The 23,555-nt window shown below is 58.4% G+C and overlaps 1 protein-coding gene and 1 long non-coding RNA gene across 3 annotated transcripts; one reads left to right on the top strand and one right to left on the bottom strand.

Moving 5' to 3' along the window:
* The first annotated feature begins 6 nt into the window (after positions 1 to 6).
* On the top strand, positions 7 to 23,448 carry PEDS1 (plasmanylethanolamine desaturase 1). 2 transcript variants are annotated; one of them, XR_002802936.2, is made up of 7 exons: positions 7 to 294; positions 8,167 to 8,286; positions 16,958 to 17,049; positions 18,259 to 18,403; positions 19,796 to 20,008; positions 22,042 to 22,766; positions 23,012 to 23,448. XR_002802936.2 is itself a non-coding variant. In XM_005604709.4 (6 exons), exons 1-6 carry the CDS (start codon positions 171 to 173, stop codon positions 22,161 to 22,163), a joined length of 816 nt encoding a protein of 271 aa, XP_005604766.2. In that variant the 5' UTR covers positions 7 to 170; the 3' UTR covers positions 22,164 to 23,448. The 2 variants fall into 2 exon arrangements, 1 of the variants encoding a protein (XP_005604766.2); XM_005604709.4 differs by having other exon boundaries at positions 22,042 to 23,448.
* LOC138920017 (uncharacterized) lies at positions 12,913 to 17,692 on the bottom strand. The gene is made up of 2 exons (XR_011430608.1): positions 17,525 to 17,692; positions 12,913 to 16,099 (listed from the first exon to the last, which is right to left on the bottom strand). It is a non-coding gene; the product is annotated as an uncharacterized lncRNA (long non-coding RNA).
* Positions 23,449 to 23,555: the final 107 nt, after the last annotated feature.

Raw genomic sequence — 23,555 nt, 5'->3', positions numbered from 1 at the left:
GGCCCCGATTGGCTGTGACGCGCGGCCGGGCGGGGCGGCTGCCGGCGCCGCCGCCGCGCCCGGCGCTGGGCAGTCATTGGGCGGCGTGATCTCGCCGCGATTCCGCGGCCCTGCCGCCGCCGCCGCCAGCAGCGCTAGCGGAGCGTGCCAGGCGGGCCGGGCGAGGGGCCATGGCGGGCGCCGAGGATGGGCCGGGCCAGCAGCCGGAGCTCGACGAGGACGAGGCGGCGTATGGCCGGCGCTGGGGCGCGCAGCATGCCGGGGCCCGCGAGCTAGCCGCGCTCTACTCGCCAGGTAGGACCTCCGGGCCCCCTCCGGGCCCCCCTGCGGGCCTGCCGTCACCAGCCCAGATTGCAGACAGCGACCCCGGGTCCCGCAGATCGGAGCCCCAGCCTCAGGCCCCGCAGAACTCCAGCCTCGGCTTCTAACTTGCAAATAGCACCCCCAAGTCCACCCCAGAACCCCTTCCAAGACCAAGCCAGAACCCCAGCCCCGGGGCTTTCTGGATGCAAAGATACTCCCCACATCAAGGAACTGCCATATCAGGTCCCTGGGCCACACACAGAGCTCCCATCGCACCCCCAGATCCGGATCCTAGCCCCGGGGCACCCGCGCCTGCAAAGACTGCTCCTAGACCGAGGGAGCCCCACCCCAGGACCTGGTCCAAGCCGGAGGCAGCCCCTCGGCAACATGCACTGTCCCCAGCCGGTTAAAAATCACACCCTGTCTCAGGTTCCCCAGATCCGAAATTCACACCCTAGGGCCCCATCTGTGCCCCCAGCCAGGACCCTGTGCTGCAAACAGTGACCTCACCCTCTAAATTTGGGCGTGTCATCCCCCTGCTCTGGGAACCCCAAATCGGGAGCCCCCAGCTACCGAGTGCCCCAGACGCCCCTCCCCTAGAGCCCCGTCCTAGCTATAGCTTCAGCGGCTGCAGACCACCATGCCCTCCCTCCCGTCCTCCTGGCTCCTCCCCCTCCGCAGTGAGGAGCATCGCCCGCACGCTGTACTCAGGAGTCCCAGGTGGAGAGGGCACGGCAAATCCTCCGGTTTCAGCTCCTCCCATACACAAGCCGCAACCCCAGCCCATGCCCCTCCCCCACGTGCATATATTGGCCACCTCCACGGGGACTTTGGGGTGGAGCCCCCATATTCCCCGGACCAGACCGCTGTTTAGAGACACCTGCTCCGGTTCGGCCCTCAGGCCAAGATCGCCGGCTTCCTTCCGCTGTGCCTACCGTTTATGCTCCCTCGAACCAGCCTCACCCCCTCTCTGACTTCCACGTGAGCCTCGGGAACTTCATTGCCCAGCCCCAGGAGAGCCAAATGTCCCCAGGGGTTAAGGAAGTGCCTGTGAGAACTCCATAGTCAGATGACTGGGAGCTGTGGAAGGCCCCTCTGCCTGGATGTCACCATCACGCTGAGCTCTGTCAAACATTCTTGACGTCTTTCCTCTCGCCAGGGAACAGCCACGGTGCACAGCCCCACCCTGGGGTGGGCATGGGTCCACCGCCACCTTTGGCTTTCTGCCCTGACCTGCCTGGGTTTGCATACCATCTCAGCCATAACTGGCTGCGTGACCTTGGGCCATTTGCTTTCTCGCTGAGTCCTAGATCCCCAGAGGCCTTTCGGGACTTGCAAGTCCATGCTGTGGGTGTGATTTTTTTCCAAACCTGACTTGGTACCTGGCCCATGCTGCCATGGTTTCTTCACCCTGTTCCTAAAACATCCAGCCTGTGAACATAAAACCTCCTGTGCTCCCTGGGGCAGGCTGGGCTTGGCATCCTGACTCCGCTTCTTAGCTCTGTGACCTGGGCCAGGCGACTTTCCCTCTCTGAGCCTCAGTTTCCTCACCTCTAAATGGGGACAAGGCAAAGTTTGTCTGCTCCTGAGTGTCGCTGGGAAGAGGAAGTCAGATCATGTGCTTTGGTGCCTTGCCTGCATACAGTAGGCGCTCCCTATCGTTAACATGGTAGGCTGACCTTTCCTGTGAGTCTTGGAGTCAGCTGCCTCACCTCTCTGGTCCTCAGACTCATCACCTGGGAAGCGAGGGTGAGGATTCACAGATTTCTCCTTTGGTGTCCAGCTCTGCCCATTCAAGTTTAAACCCTACCAGCTTTCAACCAGATCATACCCGGGCATTCCGAGCCTCCCCGGGGACCGCCACCTCCCCGTTCCACGGAGACTCCGTCTTTGTCCGCTTCTAGTTTCCCCAGGTGTCCCTCACTCTCTGACGTACAGCCATGAGGGGATCTGCAGACAGCTTTCTCATGCCCCAAACCTGCAGTCTTATCTCCTCCTGACCTTGAGTTGTGGGGGCCGGGAGTGGAAGAAGGAGAGACTGGCCAGACTGGTTTCTCCAAATTCCCTAGGCCCCCCTCTGCTTGCCCCTGTCCCTGCCCTGTGTGGCCTTGGGGAAGTACCTTGACCTCTCTGGGCCTGACCTATAAAATGAGGGACCAGGCTCAATACATATTGAGCACCTTTGTCCCAGTCCCTGCTGTAGGCCCTGGGGTGAACAAGACAGGAAAAAGGAGCTGGCATTTCAGTAAACTCAGTCAGTAAGGGAAATATCTCACTTGCCAAATGGTGGCAGGCACTTTGGAACAAATATCTAGCAGAAAGGGGGAAGTGAAATATTGGGGGTGGTGACATTTTAGAGAGGGGGCAATTAAGGCCTCACCAAGCAGGTGACATTTGAAGAGACCTGAAGGGAGGGAGACACGAAAATAATGGAGGAAAGATTTGTCCAGACAGAGACACAGCAGGTGCAAAGGCCCTGAGTATTTGTGGAACACCAAGGAGGCCTGTGGGCTGAGTGAGCGAGGGGAGAGTAGAAGTTGCTAGGTTCCAGGACTGAATTCTTGAGATTCCTGGGGCCAGAGATGGGTTGGCACTGTGACGGCTGGTGGGAATAATAAGGCAGCTAACAGAGTTGACATTTATGGAGCACTGGCTGTGCTGGGCATTTTCCTCACGTGCTCTCATTTCATCTTCACCACGATTGTCCGAGGGGCACCCTGCTGTTAACTCCGTTTCGAGACCCCCAGAGCATCCTCATAGCCCACCCCCCATCTGTGCTCTTCCTAATGCCTGTCCTGCCTGGTTAGGCCTGCTTCTGCCCCTACCCGAGGGGCAGGTCCAGGGCCAGCATCCGTTTGCTTTCCCTGAAGTGCCTGGCGCGTCCTGAGCGCCCCATCCGTGTTACAGTGTCTCCTGAGGCTTAGCAAAGGGTGACCTGCCCACGGTCACACAGCCGGTGAGTGTCAGGGCAGAACCAGAACACTCAGTGGGCGGGTGTTCTAGGTTCTGTGTTCTTAATCTTCACCGTGGAAGTGAGCCAGCAAGGGTGACGTGCAGGAGGGAGAGCCGGGTCCCGTGTCAGCAGAGCAGCATGCATGCTGGTGGTGGTGGAGAGCGCGGGCCTGCTGTCTGTGGGGAGCTGTGAGTGGCCCGTTCAGGGCAGTGTCGGGTGGAGGGAAGGGCGAGGGCCAATCCTGGGGGCCCCGAGTGTCTGGCCGAGGAGCTGGGGCCTGGTCCTCCGGGTCCGGGAGCCACAGAGGGGCCCACAGCCCACTCCACTCCGGGTTTGGGTTTTGCAGCAGCAGCCGGCCCTGTCCCAGGTGCCAGGCTTTGCAACGGGCCTGCTGGGCTTGGCAGGCCTCCCCCAGCCTCGTGGGCAAGCCTTGGGGTGAGGCAGGTAGTCCAGCTTCCCAGCAGGCGCCACCTGAAACCTGGCTATGTGTGCGCCACTTCTCAGGTGCCCTGGGCTCCCGGGGTGGATGGATCCTGAGGGGTCACTCGAGCCCGCTGTCCACCCACCCTGGCTAACTATGGATGCCCCTTGCCCTGGGGGACACACGGACTCTCAGCGTGGGGTCAGCGGAAAGGTGGAGGGTGTCAGGACTGCTGGGCGGGGCTCCTAGCCTGCTGTCCAGAGCTGAGCCAGGTTCGCTCCCCAGTGAGCGTGACTGAAGCCAGAGGACGGAGGCCTGGTCCCTGCCACGCTCCGGCCCGAGCTGTCTCCCTCCCTCACTCTTGTTGCTTTTCCTTCTCCCTGGCCGTGCTTTCTCTTGTTCTCTATTTGTCTCTCTATTATCTCTCCCTGTCTTGGGTTTTCTCTCCTTCTATCTGTTTCTCGTCTCTCTGCATCTCTGGCTCCTGTTCTCGTCTCTGTCTGTCTCTCTTCCTCCCTCTCCGGTCCCTACCTTCTCCCGACCTCCTGTCCCCCCACCTCCCTGACGCCGAGGGGCTCCTGGTGGCCCCGGCCGTCAGAAGCGTAGGTGAGTCAGGGCTTCTCTGACTGAACTTCCGGAAAGAGTCGGCCTGAGGCCAAGCTTTGCCTGTGGCTGGCCCCGAGGAAAGCAGAGACGGCCCGAGGCCTGGTGCCTCCAAGCCCTCCACACCACCACCCCCGGGCCAACAGGCAGTCCCGGCTGTCACTCGGCCCAGACCACGGACCTGGCCAGGTCACGGCCTGCTCGGGAACCAAGGCCCCAGCGCTTTGCCAGAGATGGCCTGAGCTCTTGTGTCCTGAGCAAAGCCCATCCCCTCTCTGGGCCTCAGTCTGCCCACCTGTAAAGTGACACCGTTTAGACGCCTGACCACACAGCCCCTGCCAGGTTGACTGTCCACGCCGTGACTTTAGACAAGTCACTTCATCTCTCCAGGCCTAATTCTCCCTCCGAAAGATGGGGCACGTGGTCCCCAGCCCACAGCGTACAGCGAGAGCCAACTGAGATGGTCCCGGGCTCTGTACCTGGCCTGTAGCAGGAGCTCAGTGAAGGCCACTTAGTATACAGATGTATTTTTTATGGATCAAAGTTGAGGCACTTGGTCTGTAGAAGGATCTGGATTCCAGAGGTCAGAGCGAGAGTTTAGATGGGAAAATATTCAGATTGCGGGACATTCTCCGTGGCATGGGGAGAGAGCTGGGCTGTCTTTGGAGTCAGGACAGCCCCGGACAGGCTAACGTGTCCCATTTAGGAGCCGGGGATCCAAACCCAGCTCTTCACTTTCACCCTCTGAATCTCAGTTTCCTCCTCCGGAAGCAGGATGCCACCGCGCCTCCCTGGAGAGATTGAGCCTTGGATGAGAGACTGTGCTCAGAGTCTCAGATGACTGCAGGCGCCCGGCCAGGACTGCCACCGGGGAAAGCCACCCAGTGTGAGGCAGCGAGGAGGGCAGGGGACCTGGGTGAACCAGGACCTCTTGCCCCATCTGAGGGGGCAGCCTCTGCTGCTCAGGCCCGGGGTGACCAGAGTCCTGTGTTCTCAAGGGAAGTGGGAAACTAGGAGTTTTATGTGGTTTTGTTAAAGGGTAGCTAATTTTGTTAAAACTGAGAGCAAAATATGCTGGAGGGAGAGGGTCTGCAGCATCTCTGATGTGGGCCACACCTGGCCCCCAGCCGTGCCAGGCCTCCCTGGGTGTCCCCGCAGCTTGGGGGTGGGCAGGCAGGCCATGGGCGCTGAGGGATGGGCTGTCCCTCACCCCCTGCTGCCCCCTTCCCCAGGCTTCCTGCCGCTGAGCCCCAGGCCCTGGCCAAAAACAGGAACCAGAAAGGGGAAGGCCCCGGGGGGCCTGACTGGGGTGACCCCAGGCTGCTGCTGGTGGGGCATCAAGGCCATGTGGGCCAAGAGAAACAGCCCCTGACTGAGAAGTAGGAAGTGAGGCACCCTAGGCTGCTTCTGCTGCTGTGTGACGCTGGTGGGGTCCTTCCCCTTCTGGGCCTCAGTGTCCTCATCTGTGCGAGAGGGGGCCAAAGGGACCCTGGGTGTGTCCCTTCCCCCCTCTGAGCCTGGATCTGTTCTTGGGGCGTGGGGAGGATGGCTGTTTTGATTCTGGCTCAGGGTGCAGCATGCTCTCGTGTAACCTGGCAAGGCCCTTTCTCTCTCTCTGAGCCCGTTTCCCTGTCAGGAATCATGGGACACCTCCTCTTTCCTTCCCAAGGTGCTTTGGTGAGGGGAGCCCCGGACACAGAGCCTGGCAGTTTTCCTTTAGGATCATGGTTGGGAATTTGCTCATCCCACAAGCATTTATTGAACCCCAACTGTGTGCCAGGGCCCTGGCGAGCAAGCCAGACACGGTGCTGGGCCTTCTGAGTTCACTTTTGGGTAGGGGAAGACGCACGTTATACAGGCAGTGACAGTCCGGCATGATGGGCCCTGTGTTGGGAGAGCCCAGGAGTCAGAGGAGGTAATCATGGATGGCTTCCTGGAGGTAGAGGTTCCAGGTTGAGATCTGTAAGAGCAGTACCAGAGTCAGCCAGGTGCGGAGGGGGTGAAGGGAACCCCAGGCGCAGCGCAGTGAAGAGAGGAGAAGACAGACGCAGGAGGGACTCTCTTATCCGTCCTGGCCCCTTCTGGTTGTTAATCACTCACAGGGGCCTGCCTGGCCCTGTTCTTTAAGGTCAGCCTGACCCAGAACATCCTCAGGGCCGTAAGGAGGGAGAGACCGGGACAGCAGGAGCAGGACAGGGTTGGGTGAGAGCAGGGTCTCAGGAGCCAGACCCTCTGGCCATACGATCCTGGTCTGTAGCTAACCAGATACAGTGGTCTTGGGCTACTTCCTTGGGACCACTCTGACCCTCAGATTTCTCATCTGCAAAAAGCATCACCTCGGCGGGTCCCGGCACAAAGTAACTGCTCAGTAGATGTTAAACACTAATGATAAGAAAATTCTTATTATTAAGGGTCTTCCATGCCCTTGGGACCAGCTGCCTGAGAAAACAATATTCCCAGGGGCCCTGTAACACATTCTGTGTCACCCACACAGGGTTTTAATTTCCTTTTATTTTTTTTTTTTATTTTAATTTACAATTACAAGAAGAGATTTTTGATGGAGTAGTATATTCACAAATTTTAAATTCAAGAAGGAGTGAGTAAGAAGCCCGTCTTGACTGTAAAGGCCTTTTTCTTTTGTACATAAATGGCTGCCGTTTGGCACTTAGCTTTTTGCCCTTTCCTGTACGTCCTGGGCATCCTTCACATCCACATGGAAACACCCGCCCAGGCTTTGTCCAGGCTGCAGAGATGCCATGGACTCAATTAACTGGGCTGATCCCCCAGGCAGCGGACACTTGGTGATTTCTGGTCTTTCGACACCTCGGACAAACTGCAGTGGGTGAATCAGCTTGTCAGAGCTCACGTGCCTGTTAAAAATGTGGCAACGTTTAAAGAGGAGGTTTCCCACCCACGTCCTGATGTCCAGCTTCTCTCGGGAGTTAGCAGCTCCAGCCCCCCGGGCGCCCTCTCCCACCCGGCAGTAGTGGGCCACTCAGTGGCCACTCCCTTAGAAAGGGCGCACGTGCTTCAGTTTCCCACTGTCCCCACCCAGCCCGCCTCACCTGCCAGCCCCTGGAGACTTGGAGAGTTTGAGACCCTTGTCTGCACTGCCTCTTCCCCACAGCTTGCTGCCAGACACCCCGCTCCTGGCAGAAGCCCCAGCAGTGGTACCCAAGGCGCTGTTTCTCCTGAATTCCTGACTCGTTGCTGGAGCCCTGCTGGATGGAGGTGGGGCAGGGTCTGAACCTCTGGGATTAAAAGCTGTTTGTAGCCTCTACCTCCAAATAATTACCTACAAAAGGGGACAGGTGATGCCATGATGCCAGTTTGAAAAGCAGGACGTTGGGGCCAGCCCACTGGTGCAGTGGTTAAGTTTACATGCCCAGCCTTGGTGGCCCAGGGTTCACAGGTTCAGATACCAGGTGCGGGCCTACACCACTCATCAAGCCATGCTGTGGTGGCATCCTACATAAAATAGAGGAAGATTGGCACAGATGTTAGCTCAGTGACAATCTTCTTCACCAAAAACAAACAAAAAAAAGTGCATTAAAGTTCCCTCAGGTGTCTCCAGAGGGAGCCCAAAGGACCCCAGGAGACCAACATTTTGGCCTATGTGCCAAAGAATTGGCATGTGCCAAGCCGGCTTCCTGGGCATGTGAGCTGTGCAGAGGGACCTGTGTTCAGAAGGGCCCTGTGCCTGGTTTAATGTGGCCAGTCCCGAGTGTATGACCTGGCCAGGCCCTTCTCCTTCTCTGGGTCTCAGTGACACAGTGACATCGTCTGTGAAGTGGGTAGGTTAGGGCCTGTCTGTCGTGGGGCCCCGCCCTCTGGCTGTGGGCCTCCGCTCGGGCGCACGCTCACCTCCCGCCTCCTCTCCCTGCAGGCAAGCGTTTCCAGGAGTGGTGCTGTGTGGTCTTGTGCTTCAGCCTCATCGCCCACAACTTGGTCCACCTCCTGTTGCTGGCCCGCTGGGAGCACACGCCCCTCATCATGCTGGGTGTCGGTGAGTTCCCACGGCCCCTCTGCCTGCCTCAGTTTCCCATGGGCCGGGGACCTACCTGGTGTCTGCACCACTCTGATGGCACCTTGCACGCATGTGTCACTGTGTGTGGGTGTGCCTGCTTGTGTGTGCCTGCCTGCGTGCGATGGAGCCCATGCTGGGAGCCCGCCTCCCGTCTCAGTCAGGGGCACCCATGGCCTTCCTGTCACTTGGGCCAGAAACCTGGGTGTCAGCCTCCCTTCCCCTCTCTCTCTCATTCCACGTGTAAACCATTATCAAGTGCTCTTGGCACTGCTTCCAAAATGCATCCAGAATCCAGCCTTCTCTCCACCTCCACTGTCCCCACCCTGGCCCAGCCTCCGTCCCCTCCCACCTGGACTATTCTCTGCCCTGGTCTCCCTGCCTCCACCTCTGCCCCCCACTGTGCATTCTCTGCCGGCGGCCGGAGAGATCCTGTTAGATACCCAGTGAGGTCACGCCACTCCCCTGTACACGTGGAATAAAACACCAACCCCCAGCACGGCCTGGCCCGGCTCCTCCTCAGACGTCATGTCCGTTGACTCTTCTCTGGCTCCCTCTGCTCCTGCCACACTGGCCTCATCACTGTGCCTCCACCGTGTGCTGTCCAACACACTCCCGCCTCAGGGCCTTTGCATATGCTGTTCCTGGGCCTGGAAATCTCTTCCCGCAAACACCTGTATGGTTCACCCTCTCATCCAGGTCTCTACTCAGAGACCACCTCCTCAGGAAGGCTCTCCCTGATTACCCCTTGAAGATAGCAGCCCCATCACAGGCCACCCCTCATCTGCTCTGTTACACAATATCTTTCTTTGTTCGTTATCTGTCTCCCTGCGCTCAAATGTCAGCTCCCTGGGGTTAGAGATTTTTGTGGTTCACTGCCATGTCCCCGCCCCAAGCGCCAGGCCTGGCGCGCAGCAGGTGCTGGATCAGTATTTATGGGCTCAGTGAGTGAAGGAATGAGCAGGCTGCAACTTACCAGTCCCTGTGGAGCGTTTCCGTCCGTCCGTCCTCGCCCATCCACAGCCTGGGAGGTAGATGCTACACTTGGCATCCTATTCCAGGTGAGGAAACTGAGGCTCAGAGAAGGGACCAGCCAGAGTCACACCTCAGGCCAGACGCACAACGTAGTTCTCAATTCACTGTCTCCACTCCCAGGTCCTGGGGTGGCTCCGTTTCCTTCCTCTCCGCCCACCACCTGCCCCTCTTCCCTCTAACGCAGGCCCACATCCCCTCCCCGGTCCCGGGCTCCGGGCGGAGGGCAGCTGTGTCCTTGGTCCGCCCGGCCCTCCCTACGTGTTCAGCTCCCACAACCTCATTAAAAGCATTCTGGCCGCCTGCGCCAATAGTGCTCAGGCCGCTAGGGAGCCTTCTGTGTCCGGGCGGGGTGGGCGTGTGCTGGGGGCTGGACCAGCTGGAGCAGGGGAGGCTGACGCATGCAGTGCTGGGGAGCCTGGCCCTGCCTGCAGGAGCCAGACGCACCACCTCCACCCAGGGGTCAGAGAGACTTGCACCTCCGGCCTCTCTGCCCTGGAGCATCACATTCAAGGGCAGTAAGTAGACACTGTGAGCCCTGAACCCCATCCAGGGACGGTTACCAGCAGGCCCCTGCCGACCTGGGTTCCGAGCTCCACCACCTCCTGGCTGGGTGGCCTTGGACAAGTGTCATTGCATCTCTGAGCTCATTTTCCACATCTGTAAAGCGAGGCTGCTCACAGCACCTGCCTCCCAGGGCTGCTGTGAGGGCAAAGTGCAGGCATGCATAACGGCTGAGAGGGCCAACGACAGCAGAGGTGAGGGGACCCCGCCAGCATCAGGCACCGGGGCTTGGACCTTCCTTCCGCTCAGTGATCACTTTAACAATGGCTGTTTCCCAAACTCCTGCTGTGCGTCAGGCCCCACGCTGGGCTCTTTAACCCTTGGTGGCCACCCTGAGGAGGTCTGTCACCATCCTCTGCGAGGCTGGGTGACTTGCCCATTGGCCCTCAGCTGCAGTGTCTGGGGTCACGTTTCCAGAACTGCCTGGCTCCCAGACCACGGACTCATCCCGGGGGCAGTACAACCTCCAGTTAGCATTGGAAAAAAGGGGGTTCCAGGTGGCGGGCCCAGTTTGGGAAAGGGTATGCAGCTTCAGAGCCCAGGTGTGTGTTTTCTGAACCAGGAGAGGGGGCGTCCTGAGCAGGGCACCACGTCCCTCCCTGGTTGGGACCAGAGCTGCCAGCCCTGGCCCAGGAGATCCCTGGCTGTCTGGCCACTGCATGTGATACCAGCCCCCCCCCCCCCCCCACACACACACACACCTTGCCTCTGGGCTGAGCAGGGCAGACAATCCTGATAGTGGTGTTTGCACAGTCCCTAATCCGTTTAAGTAGCCGCCCTGATTTGTGTGCTAACATGCGGGCGGGAAGGCATCCTGCCAGCCTACAGCACCTGCCCCAGCCCAGCACTATCTCCCCAGAGGCTCTGGTGCTCCCGGCAGGCCCTGGAAACCGGGGCGGGGCCGGGGGGGAAGCATGAGAAGGTGCCCAATTAATAAGCTCAGACAGATGAGGCAGTGCTGGGAAACAAATCAAGATCAGGGACCAGCAAGAAGAGGTGAGAGGTCAGGGAATACCTCTCTGGAAAAGCGACATTTGCATAGAGACCTGAAAGAGGTCAGGGAGGGAGCCAGGCACTCATCTCTGGAAGGGCCATTCCAGGCATAGGAAACAGCAAGTGCAAAGGCCCTGAGGCTGGTATGTGCCCCATGTGAGGGGCCTGGAGAGGGGGCCAGTGTGGCTGGAGAAAATTGATCAAAGGAGAAGTAGCTGGTGGCAGCTCCAGGAGGCAGTGGGGGCAGATCACGTGGGGCCTCGAATGCTGTGGTCTGGACTCGGGGTTTTCTTCTCTAGGCTGTGAGAAGCCACGGGTGAGTTTACCAGGGGAAGCTGACGTCATCTGATGCTGCAGGGAGGAGGGATAAAGAGGTCCAGACAGGAGGTGAAGAGGGTGGCAGACCCGGGCGGGCAGTGAAGGTGGCAAAATTCGTCCAATCCTGGGCGAGCTGTGCACGGTGAGCCGTGAGGGAGGGGTCAGCGGCCACTCGCAGGCTTCGGGTTGAGTGATGGAGGCGGTGGGGCTGCTGATGGCAGAGACGGGTCACGGTCTGAGGAGCTGGCTTGAGGGGAGATCCTTGAGGTCTGGCCTGAGAGCCAAAGGGAGGTGTCGACCTGGCTTGGAAGTCCCAGACTGGAGGCAGGGGCCACGGCTGCAGGTGGGAATCTCAGTAGCGATGGCCTTTGAAGCCCAGGGGCTGGCAGAGTGGCCCCAGGGGCTGAGTGTGCACAGAGGCCCAGGCCTCCTGTCTTCCGGGCTGGGGAGAGGAGGAAGAACCCGCCAAGGAGCCAGGAGGGGACGCAGAGGCTAAGAGGACAGTGTGTCTCCAGAAGACTTGGGGGTCAGCTAAGGAGCAGCCACCGAGCAGACCAGTGAGATGAGGTGGTGAGGGGACCACCGAGTCTGGCCACGTGGAGGTCCTAAGCGACGTTGACAAGGGCAGCGTTGTCGTGAATGCGTGAGTGACTGCTGAATGCGTGAGTGAGTGGGCGCTGTTTGCTGCCCTCTGGGGAGGTGGAGAGAAGGGTGGGGGCTGTGAGCTGGTCCTGGAAGGAGTGGGTAGGAGTTTTCTGGCAGGCTGGCAGAGGGGCGGCGGTTCAGGCAGCGGGGCACCGTGAACAGGGCACCGTGAGCGCAAAGGTCGGTGATGAGGTCAGCAGTCACAGGCCTCTGGTCACGGCCCGCCCCACCCGGTAGGTCAGGTGAGGAGTCTCCGCGTGATTCTGAGCGGAAAGGTGGCAAAGACGGGGTTTGGCTCCCGGACCACAGGGACCAGCCCTCAGCACTCTCCGCTGCTGTCTCAGCCACTCTGTCTCCACACCAGGCCTTGAGGTGGGCAGGGGCCAGGGAGGCCCAGCCGGGTGACCTGTGACAGCCCAGGGACTGTCTGAGGGTCATTGAGTCATCCCCATCCCCATACAGTGGCCTGCAGCCAGGGCGGGAACCAGGCTGAAGCCAACCCGGGCAAGCCAGCGCCACGCTGGGACAAAGAAGCTTCTGTGTGGCTGCCTCCGCCAGCCCTGCCCCCACTGATGCGGCCCCAGGCGGCAGGCTTGGGTCCTGGAGGCCTGCTCTAGAAACAGCCACCCGCTGCTCCCCAGGGCAGGGAGGCTCCTCCTCTCCCATTCTAACCTCTGTGCGAAGCTCACATCCCTCCCCACGCAGCAGCCTGAAAGGACCAGGTGCTGGTCATTTGACGGATGACAAGGCTGAGGCTCGGAGAGAGGAGCAATATCTAAGCCACCGACCATAGCAACGTGGGGGCGCGCGATGTGGCCTGGGACCGTGCTGCAGGCTCTGCCCACGCCCACCCGTTTCCTTGATGGATGGCAGGTGACTGAAGTCACTGCCCATGCCCAGACCTGGACAGGAAGGCTCCGTGGCCGTGCAAATGGCCCTCACCGGCGGCCCCCACCGCCCCGGCTGCCACATGACTCTGCACGGTCCTTATCCTCCCAGTGTCGCTTCCTCTCTGGGAAGTTGGGTTGCGCGAGGCCCATCACAGTGGACATGGAGTGAGATAATACCCTTTTTAAAAACAGGCTTTTTTTTTTTAGAACAGTTTAGGTTTACAGAAAATGAGCAGAGTTCCACATGCCCCCTGCCCCCAGTTGGCCCTGTTAACATGTCACACCTCACATTAGTATCCTGCACTTGTTACAGTTCACGTGCCAACATGGATACATTATTCTGAACTGAAGTCCACCGTTTATTCAGGTTTCCTTAGTTTTTACCTCACGTCCTTCTTCAGTCCCAGGATCCCATCCGGGACTCCGCATGACCCTGAGCTGTCATGTCCCCCGTGAGCCTTCCCGTGACAGCTGGAGGCAAGCTGCTGCTGGGTCGGGTGCCCTCTGCTGGCGCCTGTCTGGCGTTGGCCCAGCCTGGTTGTGTGCTGGGGAGGAAGCGCTCAGAGGTGGGGTGCCGCTTCCGTGACATCACAGCAAGGGGGGGTGTCAGCAGCACTTGCATGTGGCGCTGACCTTGACCGCTGACCCTGGTGGTGTCTGCCGGGGGTCTCCACGACCCGGTCACAGTCCTCCGCTTCCATGCTGTGTGCCCTTTGGAAGGAGGTCACTGCGCAGCCACAGTTAAGGTGTGGGGCGTTATGCTCCCCAGTGATGCCATTTTTAACACCTTTGACGTAGGGCCCGGCACACAGGAAACACTCCAGTGCTGACCTTTATCACGTATGTTGTCTTTATAATATTGTTCTTATTATCATCGTTCTTGTCATCTGTAAGGATTAAATGCTTAGGACGATTAAGGAGATAAGATATGTAACCGGCTTAGGACCGGCCTTGGTACAGTTTAGGGATTAAAAGAGATAAAACATTTAAGGTGCTGGCAGGGGGCCTGGTACTAAGTGTTCAATAAATGTCAAGTAAAAAATAGGTAAATAAATAGCTGATGTCCGGACCAAAGGCAGCGAGGGTGTATGTCTGCACACAGGCCTGTACCTGAGTGTTCACAGCATCTTGAGTCCCAACCTGGACACAACCCAGACATCCAGCAACCACATGGATGAGCGCTGTGGCACGTCCAGGCAGGGGAATACTACTCGGCGATGAAAAGGATGCCGTCCTGATAACACACAGCTCCACGGATGACTCTAGAAGCATCGTGCTAGTGACGGAAGCTGGATCCAAGAGCACATACCACATGCATCCATTGATAGGAAGTTCCAGAATAGGCAAAAGCGGTCTCTGATGGGAAGCAGATCCGTGGTTGCATGGAATGGGGGGGGGGGGCAGGTAGGAGATTAAGGGGCATTAGGGTGCCTGCTGGGGGGCTGCCTTCTCGTGAAGGCAGTGTTTAGGCACGGCATTGGTTACAGCTATCAGGACAGGGCCTCAGGAGGCACCTCAGCTGACCCCTCACTATGCAAGTGAAGGTGCTGAGGCCCAGAGAGGGCAAGGGGCTTGCCCAGAGTCACACAGCAATATGGTAGCAAGAGATGAGGCCCCCAACTTTTGGTCTAGGTCCACCTTAGCCCTTGGCCATGTGGCCTCTCGTCCCTCCTGCTAGACAGTGTGTGCACAGCATCCTGTGGTATGCAGCAGGAGCTCTGTTAATGCCCCTGGACCTACCGAAGTGCCGTTTAGGGCGTGAAAGGGTGCTGGTCTGGGAGGCAGGGTGACCCTCCTCTTCCCTACCTACGGCTGTCACTTCCATGCCATGGGTCTGGGGGGCAGGTGATCCGGTTCTCTGAGCCCCGCCCTCATCCAAGAAGTGGGGACAATCGATGAGGCCATCCCAGGTGGTGACAAGTGTGACAGAGAAAAGCAGGGAGATGTTACCGAGAGCACCTGCCTGGGAGGACAGCTCTAGCCAGGGTGTTTGGGTGCTGGTTGCCCTGAGCTGGAAGCTGAGGAGGAGCGGGCGCCCGGGGTCTGCAGGGAGGGGTGGGGGGCAGGTCAGCCCTTGGCCTCTGTCTCCCCAGTCTCCCCCAGCCCTCAGCCTGGGCCACCCTCCCAGCATCGTCACCGAGGAGCCCAGCCTCTCCCCAGCCCAGCCACCTGTGCCTTGTCACCCTACAGCCTGTCCTTGGGCTTCCACATGCACATGCCCACCTGCCCGCCAGCCCCTGTCACAGGAGCTCGCAGGTGCCTGCATATAGCTGTGCCTCCCAGCCCCCCGTCCCTCCCACGTTTGGCATCCGTGGGGCGGGACATGCGAGGCCTCTGGAGAGTCTCTGGTCACAGCTGCCCTCACTGCAGGCCCGGCCATCGAACTGCACGTCTGCATGACCCGCACGCTCCCCCTGCCCCCTTGCTCTCGAGCCCTGGTCCCCTGTCACCCTGTCACAAGCAGCTGAGGCCCTAGCGGAACTGAGAGAACCTTAAATGGCCCAGCTGGGCCTCGGACATCAAATTCACACCAGGAAACCGAGTCTGGGGAGGGAAGGAAAGGGTCGGCCTGAAGTCACATGACCCAGCCGGCACTCACCACTCGGAACCACTCCCCCCCACCTCCACCCCTGGATCTCTGCCCCTGGAGATAGTGAGCTCAGTGTCTGTGCATCTCTGGCTCTAGAGCTTGGCACACAGTAGGTCCTCGCAGAATGTTGCTTGATCGACTAAATGACTGAGTAACAGCAAGAATAATGTGTCCTGAGGGCTCCGTGTGCTGAGCACCGGCCGTGGTGCTGCACGTGATGAATTCATCAGATATCTACTGAACCCCAGTGAGGGCCAGGAACCGGATTCGGCCATCAACAGAAGACGGAACTCCCTGCCTTGGTGGGGCTGACATTCTCGTGGGGACACAATAGACAAACAAAAAGGAAGTCCAGGGTGACAGGTGCTCCGGGAAAGGAAAGACGGGAGATGGACGCACTGGAAGACGGGAGTGGCCACAGTTTTAGATCAGGGGTCCCCAGAGGACTTTGAGCAAAGGCCTGAAGGAAGTAAGGAGTGAGCTGTGTCACCTTTGGGAAAGAATGTTCCGGGCAGAGGGAGCAACAGTGCAAAGACCCAGAGGCGTGTAAGGGTGTGCGAGGGGACTGACAGGGGATGGCTCGGGTGTGGTACCTCTGGCAGGTTGCTGGCCACTCTGCCTCAGTCTCCCCAAGTGTACAAGCGTGGCAGCATCCTGCTGTGTTCGATTTGGATCTCAAGACAGGTTAAGAGCCCAGCCCTGCCCCTTGCCGTCTATGCCACCTCAGTCTGGTGGCTTCTGTTCTCCAAGCCTGTTTCTTCATCTATAAAGTGAGAATAAAAATTAAAATGGTACCAATTTCCAACAGATTGTGGGACGCCTCTGAGATCGAGCATGTAAAGCACTGGCGTCTGGCACTGAGAAAGTGCTCAGGAATGGTAGCCACTATGTTTTTTAAATCATCATTCCCATCTATCTAGAGGAAACTAGGGCACAGAGAGGTTAAGTAACATGCCCAGTGTCACACAGCCAGTGAGTGACAGCTGGAATTTGAGTCCAGGCCTGACAGCTTTTAACCTCTGTATTATCCTGAGCCCTCAAGTGAGTGAGTGGTGTTGGGGTCTCGGAGGGGACACCACCCAGTTCTGAACAAACTGAGAACAAAGATAAGGAAAAGGCTACTGGAGGCCAAATTATCGTGTTTATTGTTGATAAAAGCCAGGTTGGGGAGGGCATGGCTTCTGTCTGCACAAAAGATGCTCTGACACCCACCCTGAAAGGAGGTTTCCCTCTAGTCACCGGCCGTGCTGGAGCAGAGCAGGCTTCCCCATGTGGGGCAACTGGGGCTCAGGGACACGGGACAGTCAGCACCTGATAGGGGAAGGGTGGGCTGATCCCAGCATCCAGTTTATTCTCTCTAGACTCACCAAGCAGGTGAGTCCCTGCGGCTCCCCTGAGGCAGAGCACGTGAGGGGACAGATGGAGGCCAGGGGTGTCACACCGGGGCTCCAGTCACAGGGCAGAAACATGCAAATAGAGAAGGGACCCTCTCCCCTAACGAGTGAGTGAACGGGCAGGTGAGCGGGTGAGTGCGTGCGTGACTCCTGATTTGGGGCGGGGAGGTGGGTGGCCGTCCCTCTGTGTGTCCCCCCCCCCCGGCTCACCCTGCCCTTGTCCACAGTTGCAGGAGCCCTCATCGCTGACTTCTTGTCTGGCCTGGTGCACTGGGGAGCCGACACCTGGGGCTCCGTGGAGCTGCCCATCGTGGGGAAGGTGTGTATGTGGACCAGACCCGCAGCCCAGCCTGGCTCCTCCAGAAGGAGGTCAGGCTCTCTGACCTTGGGCCAGTCCCCTGTCCTCTCTGGGCCTCTGATTCCCCATCTAAAAGATGGGAACCATCCTTCCAGCCCCACCCCGTGCCCCTCCTCCGAGACTAGCACAGGAATCCCCCGGGATTTTCTGGAAGCAGAAGCATCAAGCATAGGACAGTCAGAGAGCTCTGCGCTGTGTCTGCCTCCCCAGGACCCCGTGAATGTGGGGCCACGTCTGGTTCTCTTTGCCTGCCCTGCCGCACCTCACTGCCTATTTGTTTGTTTTAATTGAACCTTATCTTATACCAGTCAGACTTTTTTGGTTGTTCGTTACACAAAATCCATTACAAACTGGCTTAACAAACAAAAGTACTAATTCTGTACTGGAAATTTCAGTAGAGCCAAATTAAGACGGGGCCAGGTCCGGCAGGACAGACCGTATTCTCTGGACGCAGTCTCTCCACGGCCGGCTCTGCCGTCGCCTGCAGGCCTCTCTCCGGTGTAGGCTTCCGCCAACGAGGCGGCCGGGAGGGCTGTGGCTGCCTGGCTTCCATCCTCTCAGCTCAGCCCCCAGTGGGCAGAGAGCTCTCCCCTCCGGCAGTCACGGCCAGTCCCATGGCTCACTCCCATTGGTCCAGCTTGGGTCACATGCCCATCCCTCAGCCCGTCACTGGGGCGGGAGGGATGGGATGCTGTGATTGGCCAGGCCGGGGTCACGTGCTCACTCTTAGGTGGAGCTGTGGGGGGTCAGCCCCATCAGAACAGCTTGTACTAAGAGAAGAGGGGGGGCTGGTACCAGCAGGAGGGGCTTGGATGCTGGGAAGAAACAGGGTCCTGCCTGTCACTGTGAGGCATCTGTTCAACTGTGTTAGGGTGGGGAAGAAGGGCGGGGATGGTCTCCAAGTCCCCTCACAGCCCAGTAGGGAGACTGAGGCCCAAAGAGGGGCAGTACCAGGCCGAGGTCCCCACCAGGGCATTTTGACCCATCTTCTGCCGGAGCTGCTAGACCTAGGCCCTGAAGGCTGGGTGGCATCTGTATCAGTGGCATGGTGGAAAGTTCTGGCATCCCGAAGGCAAGGAGGTGAGCCCAGTCGAGCGTGTGCAGAGGGTCATGGAGAGTGGCTGACCAGCACGGGCTGACTGGTCGCATGGATCCCCACCCCCACCCCAGGCCTTCATCCGCCCATTCCGGGAGCATCACATCGACCCCACGGCGATCACACGGCACGACTTCATCGAGACCAACGGGGACAACTGCCTGGTGACACTGTTGCCGCTGCTGAACATGGCCTACAAGTTCCACACCCAGAGCCCCGGTGAGCACGCCAGCTGGTGGTGGGCTCCGGGGGCCACAGGGACAGACGTGCACACCCCCTCCAGGAGCCTCCTGTGGCTCGTGTGTGTGTTTGACCCCTCACAGTGTTATAAAAATTCTTAGTTAGTTGCCTTCATATAAAAGGGGGACATCTGACATAAAGATCTGTGTTTCCAGCTTCTCCCGAACAATCTGATCTGGCCACCCTGGGGCTTTGTTCCCACTTGGCTTCCCTGAGCTGGAGATGAGCTGTGGCCACCTTCTTTAGACAGGACACATGCTCTCCTATTTGCCACAGTCCCCACTACTCCGTGCTGTCCTACACCCAGCCCGCCTTGCTCATTTGTCTTACCTGCCTGACCCTGAGGGCTTCTGGTTTTGCTGCCTTGGCTTAGTGGGAAGAGCATAGGCCGTGACCTCAGACAGTCCGGAGTTCAGATCTCTGTCCTGCCTCTTTTGGAGAGGGAATTTGTCCCAAAGCAAGTCCCTTCATTGCTCTGAGCCTCAGTTACCTCATCTGTCACGTGGTGGGAAGGTGGGTGGATGAGTGCTTCCTCCGTGCCAAGGATTTCTCCAACAACTCGACACCCGGGTGCGTATGTGAGTTTGGGCGGTACAGTGGGTGCTCTGGTACCCCAGCACATCCTCTTCCCCAGGGGCTGCGCCAGCCCCCAGCTGCTGAGAGTGGTGGCTGCTAACGGCTCCCAGCCGCCCCTTCTGAGAGTGGCCAGGACAGGACCCGCCTCTCCCCTTGGGATAAGCCTGAAGCCAGTGACAGGAGAAGCCTACGAAAGGCCAGCCCCCTCGTCTCTGCTTGGGACCAACTCTGTGGAGCCATTGATGCTCCATAGCGCCCCCCAGGATCCCGCTGAGACGAGACTCTGCCCCGCCATCTTTGCTCAGCTCGTCTCCTGCCCTGTCCTGCTTCCCTCACTCCCTCATGCTTTTCCAGAAGAGAGGATTCCCCCCCAGGCCCAGATAAATCACGTGCATGTGAATCCTTGTCTCAGGCTCTGCTTCCAGGGAGCCTCGAACAAGACTTATTCCCATTTTATTGATGAGGAAATTAAGACTCAGAGAGGCAGAATCACCGACCCAACCACAAACAGCCAAGAAACGTCAGAGCGGGGATCTGAACCCAGCTCTGCCGACTCCGGAGCCCACGTTCTTAATGATTGCTTGTGCTTGCTCCGCTGTCTGCCCACTGCAGAAGGGGAGGCTGAGGCCCAGAGGGGAGTCTGAGCTGGCTGAGGCCCTGTGGGAGGTGGGAGGGGGCCCCGGTGCTGTCCTGGGATGGGAGCTGCCCGGCAAGTGCTGAGGGCCAGGCTGATGGTGGCCCCAGCCTATGTGACACCGTGTGGGCCCTGTGGGCACCCACCCTGTACCCCTGCAGAAACCCTGGAGCAGCTGTACCCCTGGGAGTGCTTCGTCTTCTGCCTCGTCATCCTCATCACCTTCACCAACCAGATCCACAAGTGGTCACACACGTACTTCGGGCTGCCACACTGGGTCACCTTCCTGCAGGACTGGCATGTCATCTTGCCGCGTAAACACCATCGCATCCACCACGTCTCGCCCCATGAGACCTACTTCTGCATCACTACAGGTGCGGCTGTAGGGTGGCGTGGAATGAACCGCCCCTGCTCCGGCTGCAGATCTGTCTTCAGGGTCAGGAGGGCAGAGGTCACATGGGAGGTCATGCAGTCCTTTCCCTGCCAGAACATTCTCACAGAGCACACATTTATTGAGCACCTACTATGTGCTGGGCACTATTCTAGGTGCTGAGGACACAGCAGTAAACAAGACAGACACCCCACCACCACCTCATGGACCATCCCATCCCTCCAGCAAATATTTACTGAGGACCTACTATGTGCCAGGCACTGCTCTGGGCTTAGGACACAACACTGAACAAAACAGGCAAAAATCCCTGCCTTCGTGGCATTCACCTTTAGTAGGGGACATTCCAGACAATAAATAAATAAGTCCTACATCTGATGGTGCTAACTGCTGTGGAGGAAGATAAAGCAGGGGGCGGGAGAAGGAACTGGGGGCCTTCGCTGAGCAGGTGACATTTGAACAGAAAGAGTGATGCCGACCTGGAGGAGGAGCCCTCCAGGCAGCAGGAACAGTAGGTACAAAGGCCCTGCGGCAGCAACATGCATGCCTGATTTGTTTGAGGAACAGCACAGAGGCTCTTGTGGCTGGAGTGGAGGGCGTGAGGGGAGAGTGATGGCAGGGATGAGAGAGGCCGCCAGCCCTGAGGGTGCTGTGAGGAGACAAAGCAGGGGGAAGGGCAGAGAGTCACGGCCGCCGGGGCAGGGGAGGGAAGCTGTTCACACAAGGGCTTCAGAAAGCTGAAGCAGTGTGGGCGGGGCCCTGCAGATAAACAGGGACAGATGGTCCAGGCAAAGGAAACAGCAAATAAAAAGGCCCTGAGGCAGGAACATGTCAGGAGACCCACATGCCCTTGGGAGTAAAGGGCCAGTGCCAAAGAGGTGAGGGGAGGCAGGCAGTTTTCTGGGGCCTGAGGGGGTCTTTCAAGGTCAAGTATATCGGGGGTGCTGTCTAGTCAGGCCAGCTCAGCTTCACTTGTCGGCTCCTCCATATGTGTCTTGAGACTCACAGCCTCCCTGGATGTCATTTTTTCATCCACCAAATGGGGCTGCAGCCACCTCCAGAAACCACCTCCCCAGGGCTGGGGTGTGCATGGCAAGATGGCAGGTGCAAAGTGCTTGGCACATAGTAGGTACTCCGTGAGCTGCAGCTACTTGTATTTTGGTTTTTGTTGTGTTTGTTTTGTTTTTATTTTGTTCTTTTTGTCTTTCTGGAGATACAACTTGAGAGCCACAAAAAATATTTTTGGCCCGTCCTGAAATCACACTCTGAGGGCAGATGGAGGGTTTGAGTTGAGGCTGTTTCAGAGATCAGTTGACTGCTCAGCAGGCCTGGGATCAGTCTTGGTTTGGCCGCATAGTAATCGGGACACCCCCCACAAGCCTCAGTCTTCTCGTGTGGAAAATGGGACTAATAACAGTATCTACCTGGTGGTTCAGTGGGAGGCTGTAATACAAGGTAAATAGGACTGTCAGCAGTATTTCGTGATCACCTACTATGTGCCAGACACCATTCTAGGCGCTGGGATCAACAGTGAAAGAACATGGGGTTGTGCTGTTAGGAGCTAACATTCTAGTTGGAGGCTGGAGAGAAAAACCCACACAAAACAGGGAATTGGTGAATGAAAGAGAATGGTTACAGGTTATCATAAAGGCTATCAGGAAATAAAAGAGGGTGATGTGACAGGCCTGGAGTGCTGCTGAAGTGGTGGTCAGGGAAGGCTTCCTGGAAGAGGTGGCATTTGAGCCAAGGGATAAGAAAAGCTGCCACCGTGCCTGGCATGTAGTGAGCGCTCAGTAAGAAAGGAATGAGTGAGGGGATGAAGGCGTGTCTGAGCCGCCCCTCACTAAGCCCCTGGTGGGAGGCCCCCATCCCCAGATGCCGCCGTCACTCTTTGTCCCCTGCCCTCTGCAGACTCACTCCCCCGTCACGTCACTCGTGTCCCAGGCAGGGCAGCTCTCCACCCCCTCGCCTGCTGCTCTCCCATTCAACCCACCGCCCTGTGCTCTGTTTCCACCACAGGCTGGCTCAACTACCCTCTGGAGAAGATAGGCTTCTGGCGACGCCTGGAGGACCTCATCCAGGGCCTGACGGGCGAGAAGCCTCGGGCGGATGACATGAAGTGGGCGCAGAAGATCAAATAGCTCGTCCGAGCCTGCCACCTTGTTGCCAACCCTCCCCAGCACCCCCAGACCGAAGCCATCTGCCAAATTCCAGCCTCCTCTCGCCGGCCCCTCCAGGTGGAGAGGATGCCTCCTGGGCTGGGCCCGGGCACCCCCAGCCCACCCCTAGTCACAGAGAATACTTGAGCCACTGATTTTTCATTTCCTCTTTTTCATTTTCTTTCCTCGGCCCCTCCCGGCCACCCGAGCTGCTCGGTCTGCCAAGCCTGACTCTGCAGAAAAGGAGCCCCACCCTGCCAGCCTCCCTCGGTGGGGGGGCTCCACCGCTCCCTGCACCCCTGTGGCCCCCTGCCCCGCTGGGCAGCCCTGCAGCACGGCTGGCCTTGGGACCACCGAGTTGTCTTATCGTCCCTCCTTGTCTGCCTGCAGTGGTCTGGGAGCTCCCAGGCGCACCTCAGTGTCCCTGGAGCATGGCCCTGCCGTGGCTCTGCAAACTGACCCCAAAGGCCTGGATGGGTGACAGCCCCGACCACCACCTTCAGCCTCGCCTGCCCACCCAAGGATGGCAAAGCGCAGCAAGAGTCGAGGGCAGCCGGCCAGGAAAGGCCAGAATTTCCTGCCCAGGTCTGGAACCCCGCCCCCACCCGCCCCCGTCTGTCAGAGCTGATGTTTCTAGTCAGGAGGATGTCTTCCCAGGGTCTTGTCCTTTGAAAGGGGGACACAGTGTCCCCTCTGGCCAGGGGTATGCCAGAGAAGGAAGAATGGGGCTTTTTTGTTTTAGTTTTTTTTAAAGGTGCTTGCTTGTTTAATGTAAATAATAGAAAGCCTTAATATCTTTTCTGTAACACGGAGTAATATTTTAATGTCAGGTTTTGGATGTACATAATATATTTATAACAAAGCAGCAAGAGTCTACTTACCCTCGGCTGCCTCGTGCTTCCTGATTGGCTGGAGGAGTGGGGAAGGAGCCGGAGCGTGCGGCCCCACCCCTACCCCCGTTCCCAGCTCCCCCCAGCCCTGGACCCAGGATGGGGGGCTTTGTCACCTGAGCAGTGAATTAATGTTGGCATCTGCTCCAAACACTTGGAGGAGAGCCACGATTTGATGAGGAATCGTCCTCATGCAGCAGATTATGTTGGCTGATCCCCATCCGTGACTGCGTGATGTTTACTGCACCTGGTGTGTACCAGGCTCTGGCCTGGACACTGGGGCACAGCGATGAACAAACAGACAAGGACTTACCCTGGTGGAGTTGACCTCCTGGGGAGAGAGACAATAAACAGAAATAAATGCACATGGACATTCAGATGGTGATTTGTGAAGAAAATCAAATAGCATGGAACCACATGGGAAAAGCGGGTCTGCTTTGGCAGGGTGGTCATTGGGGAGGGCCTCTCTGAGGAGGTGACAGTC

Source organism: Equus caballus, chromosome 22, assembly GCF_041296265.1.
Source record: "Equus caballus isolate H_3958 breed thoroughbred chromosome 22, TB-T2T, whole genome shotgun sequence".
In the NCBI taxonomy this organism is placed as follows: domain Eukaryota; kingdom Metazoa; phylum Chordata; class Mammalia; order Perissodactyla; family Equidae; genus Equus; species Equus caballus.
The sequence above is the reverse complement of the archived record's forward strand: the minus strand, read 5'-3'. Positions and strand labels throughout refer to the sequence as shown.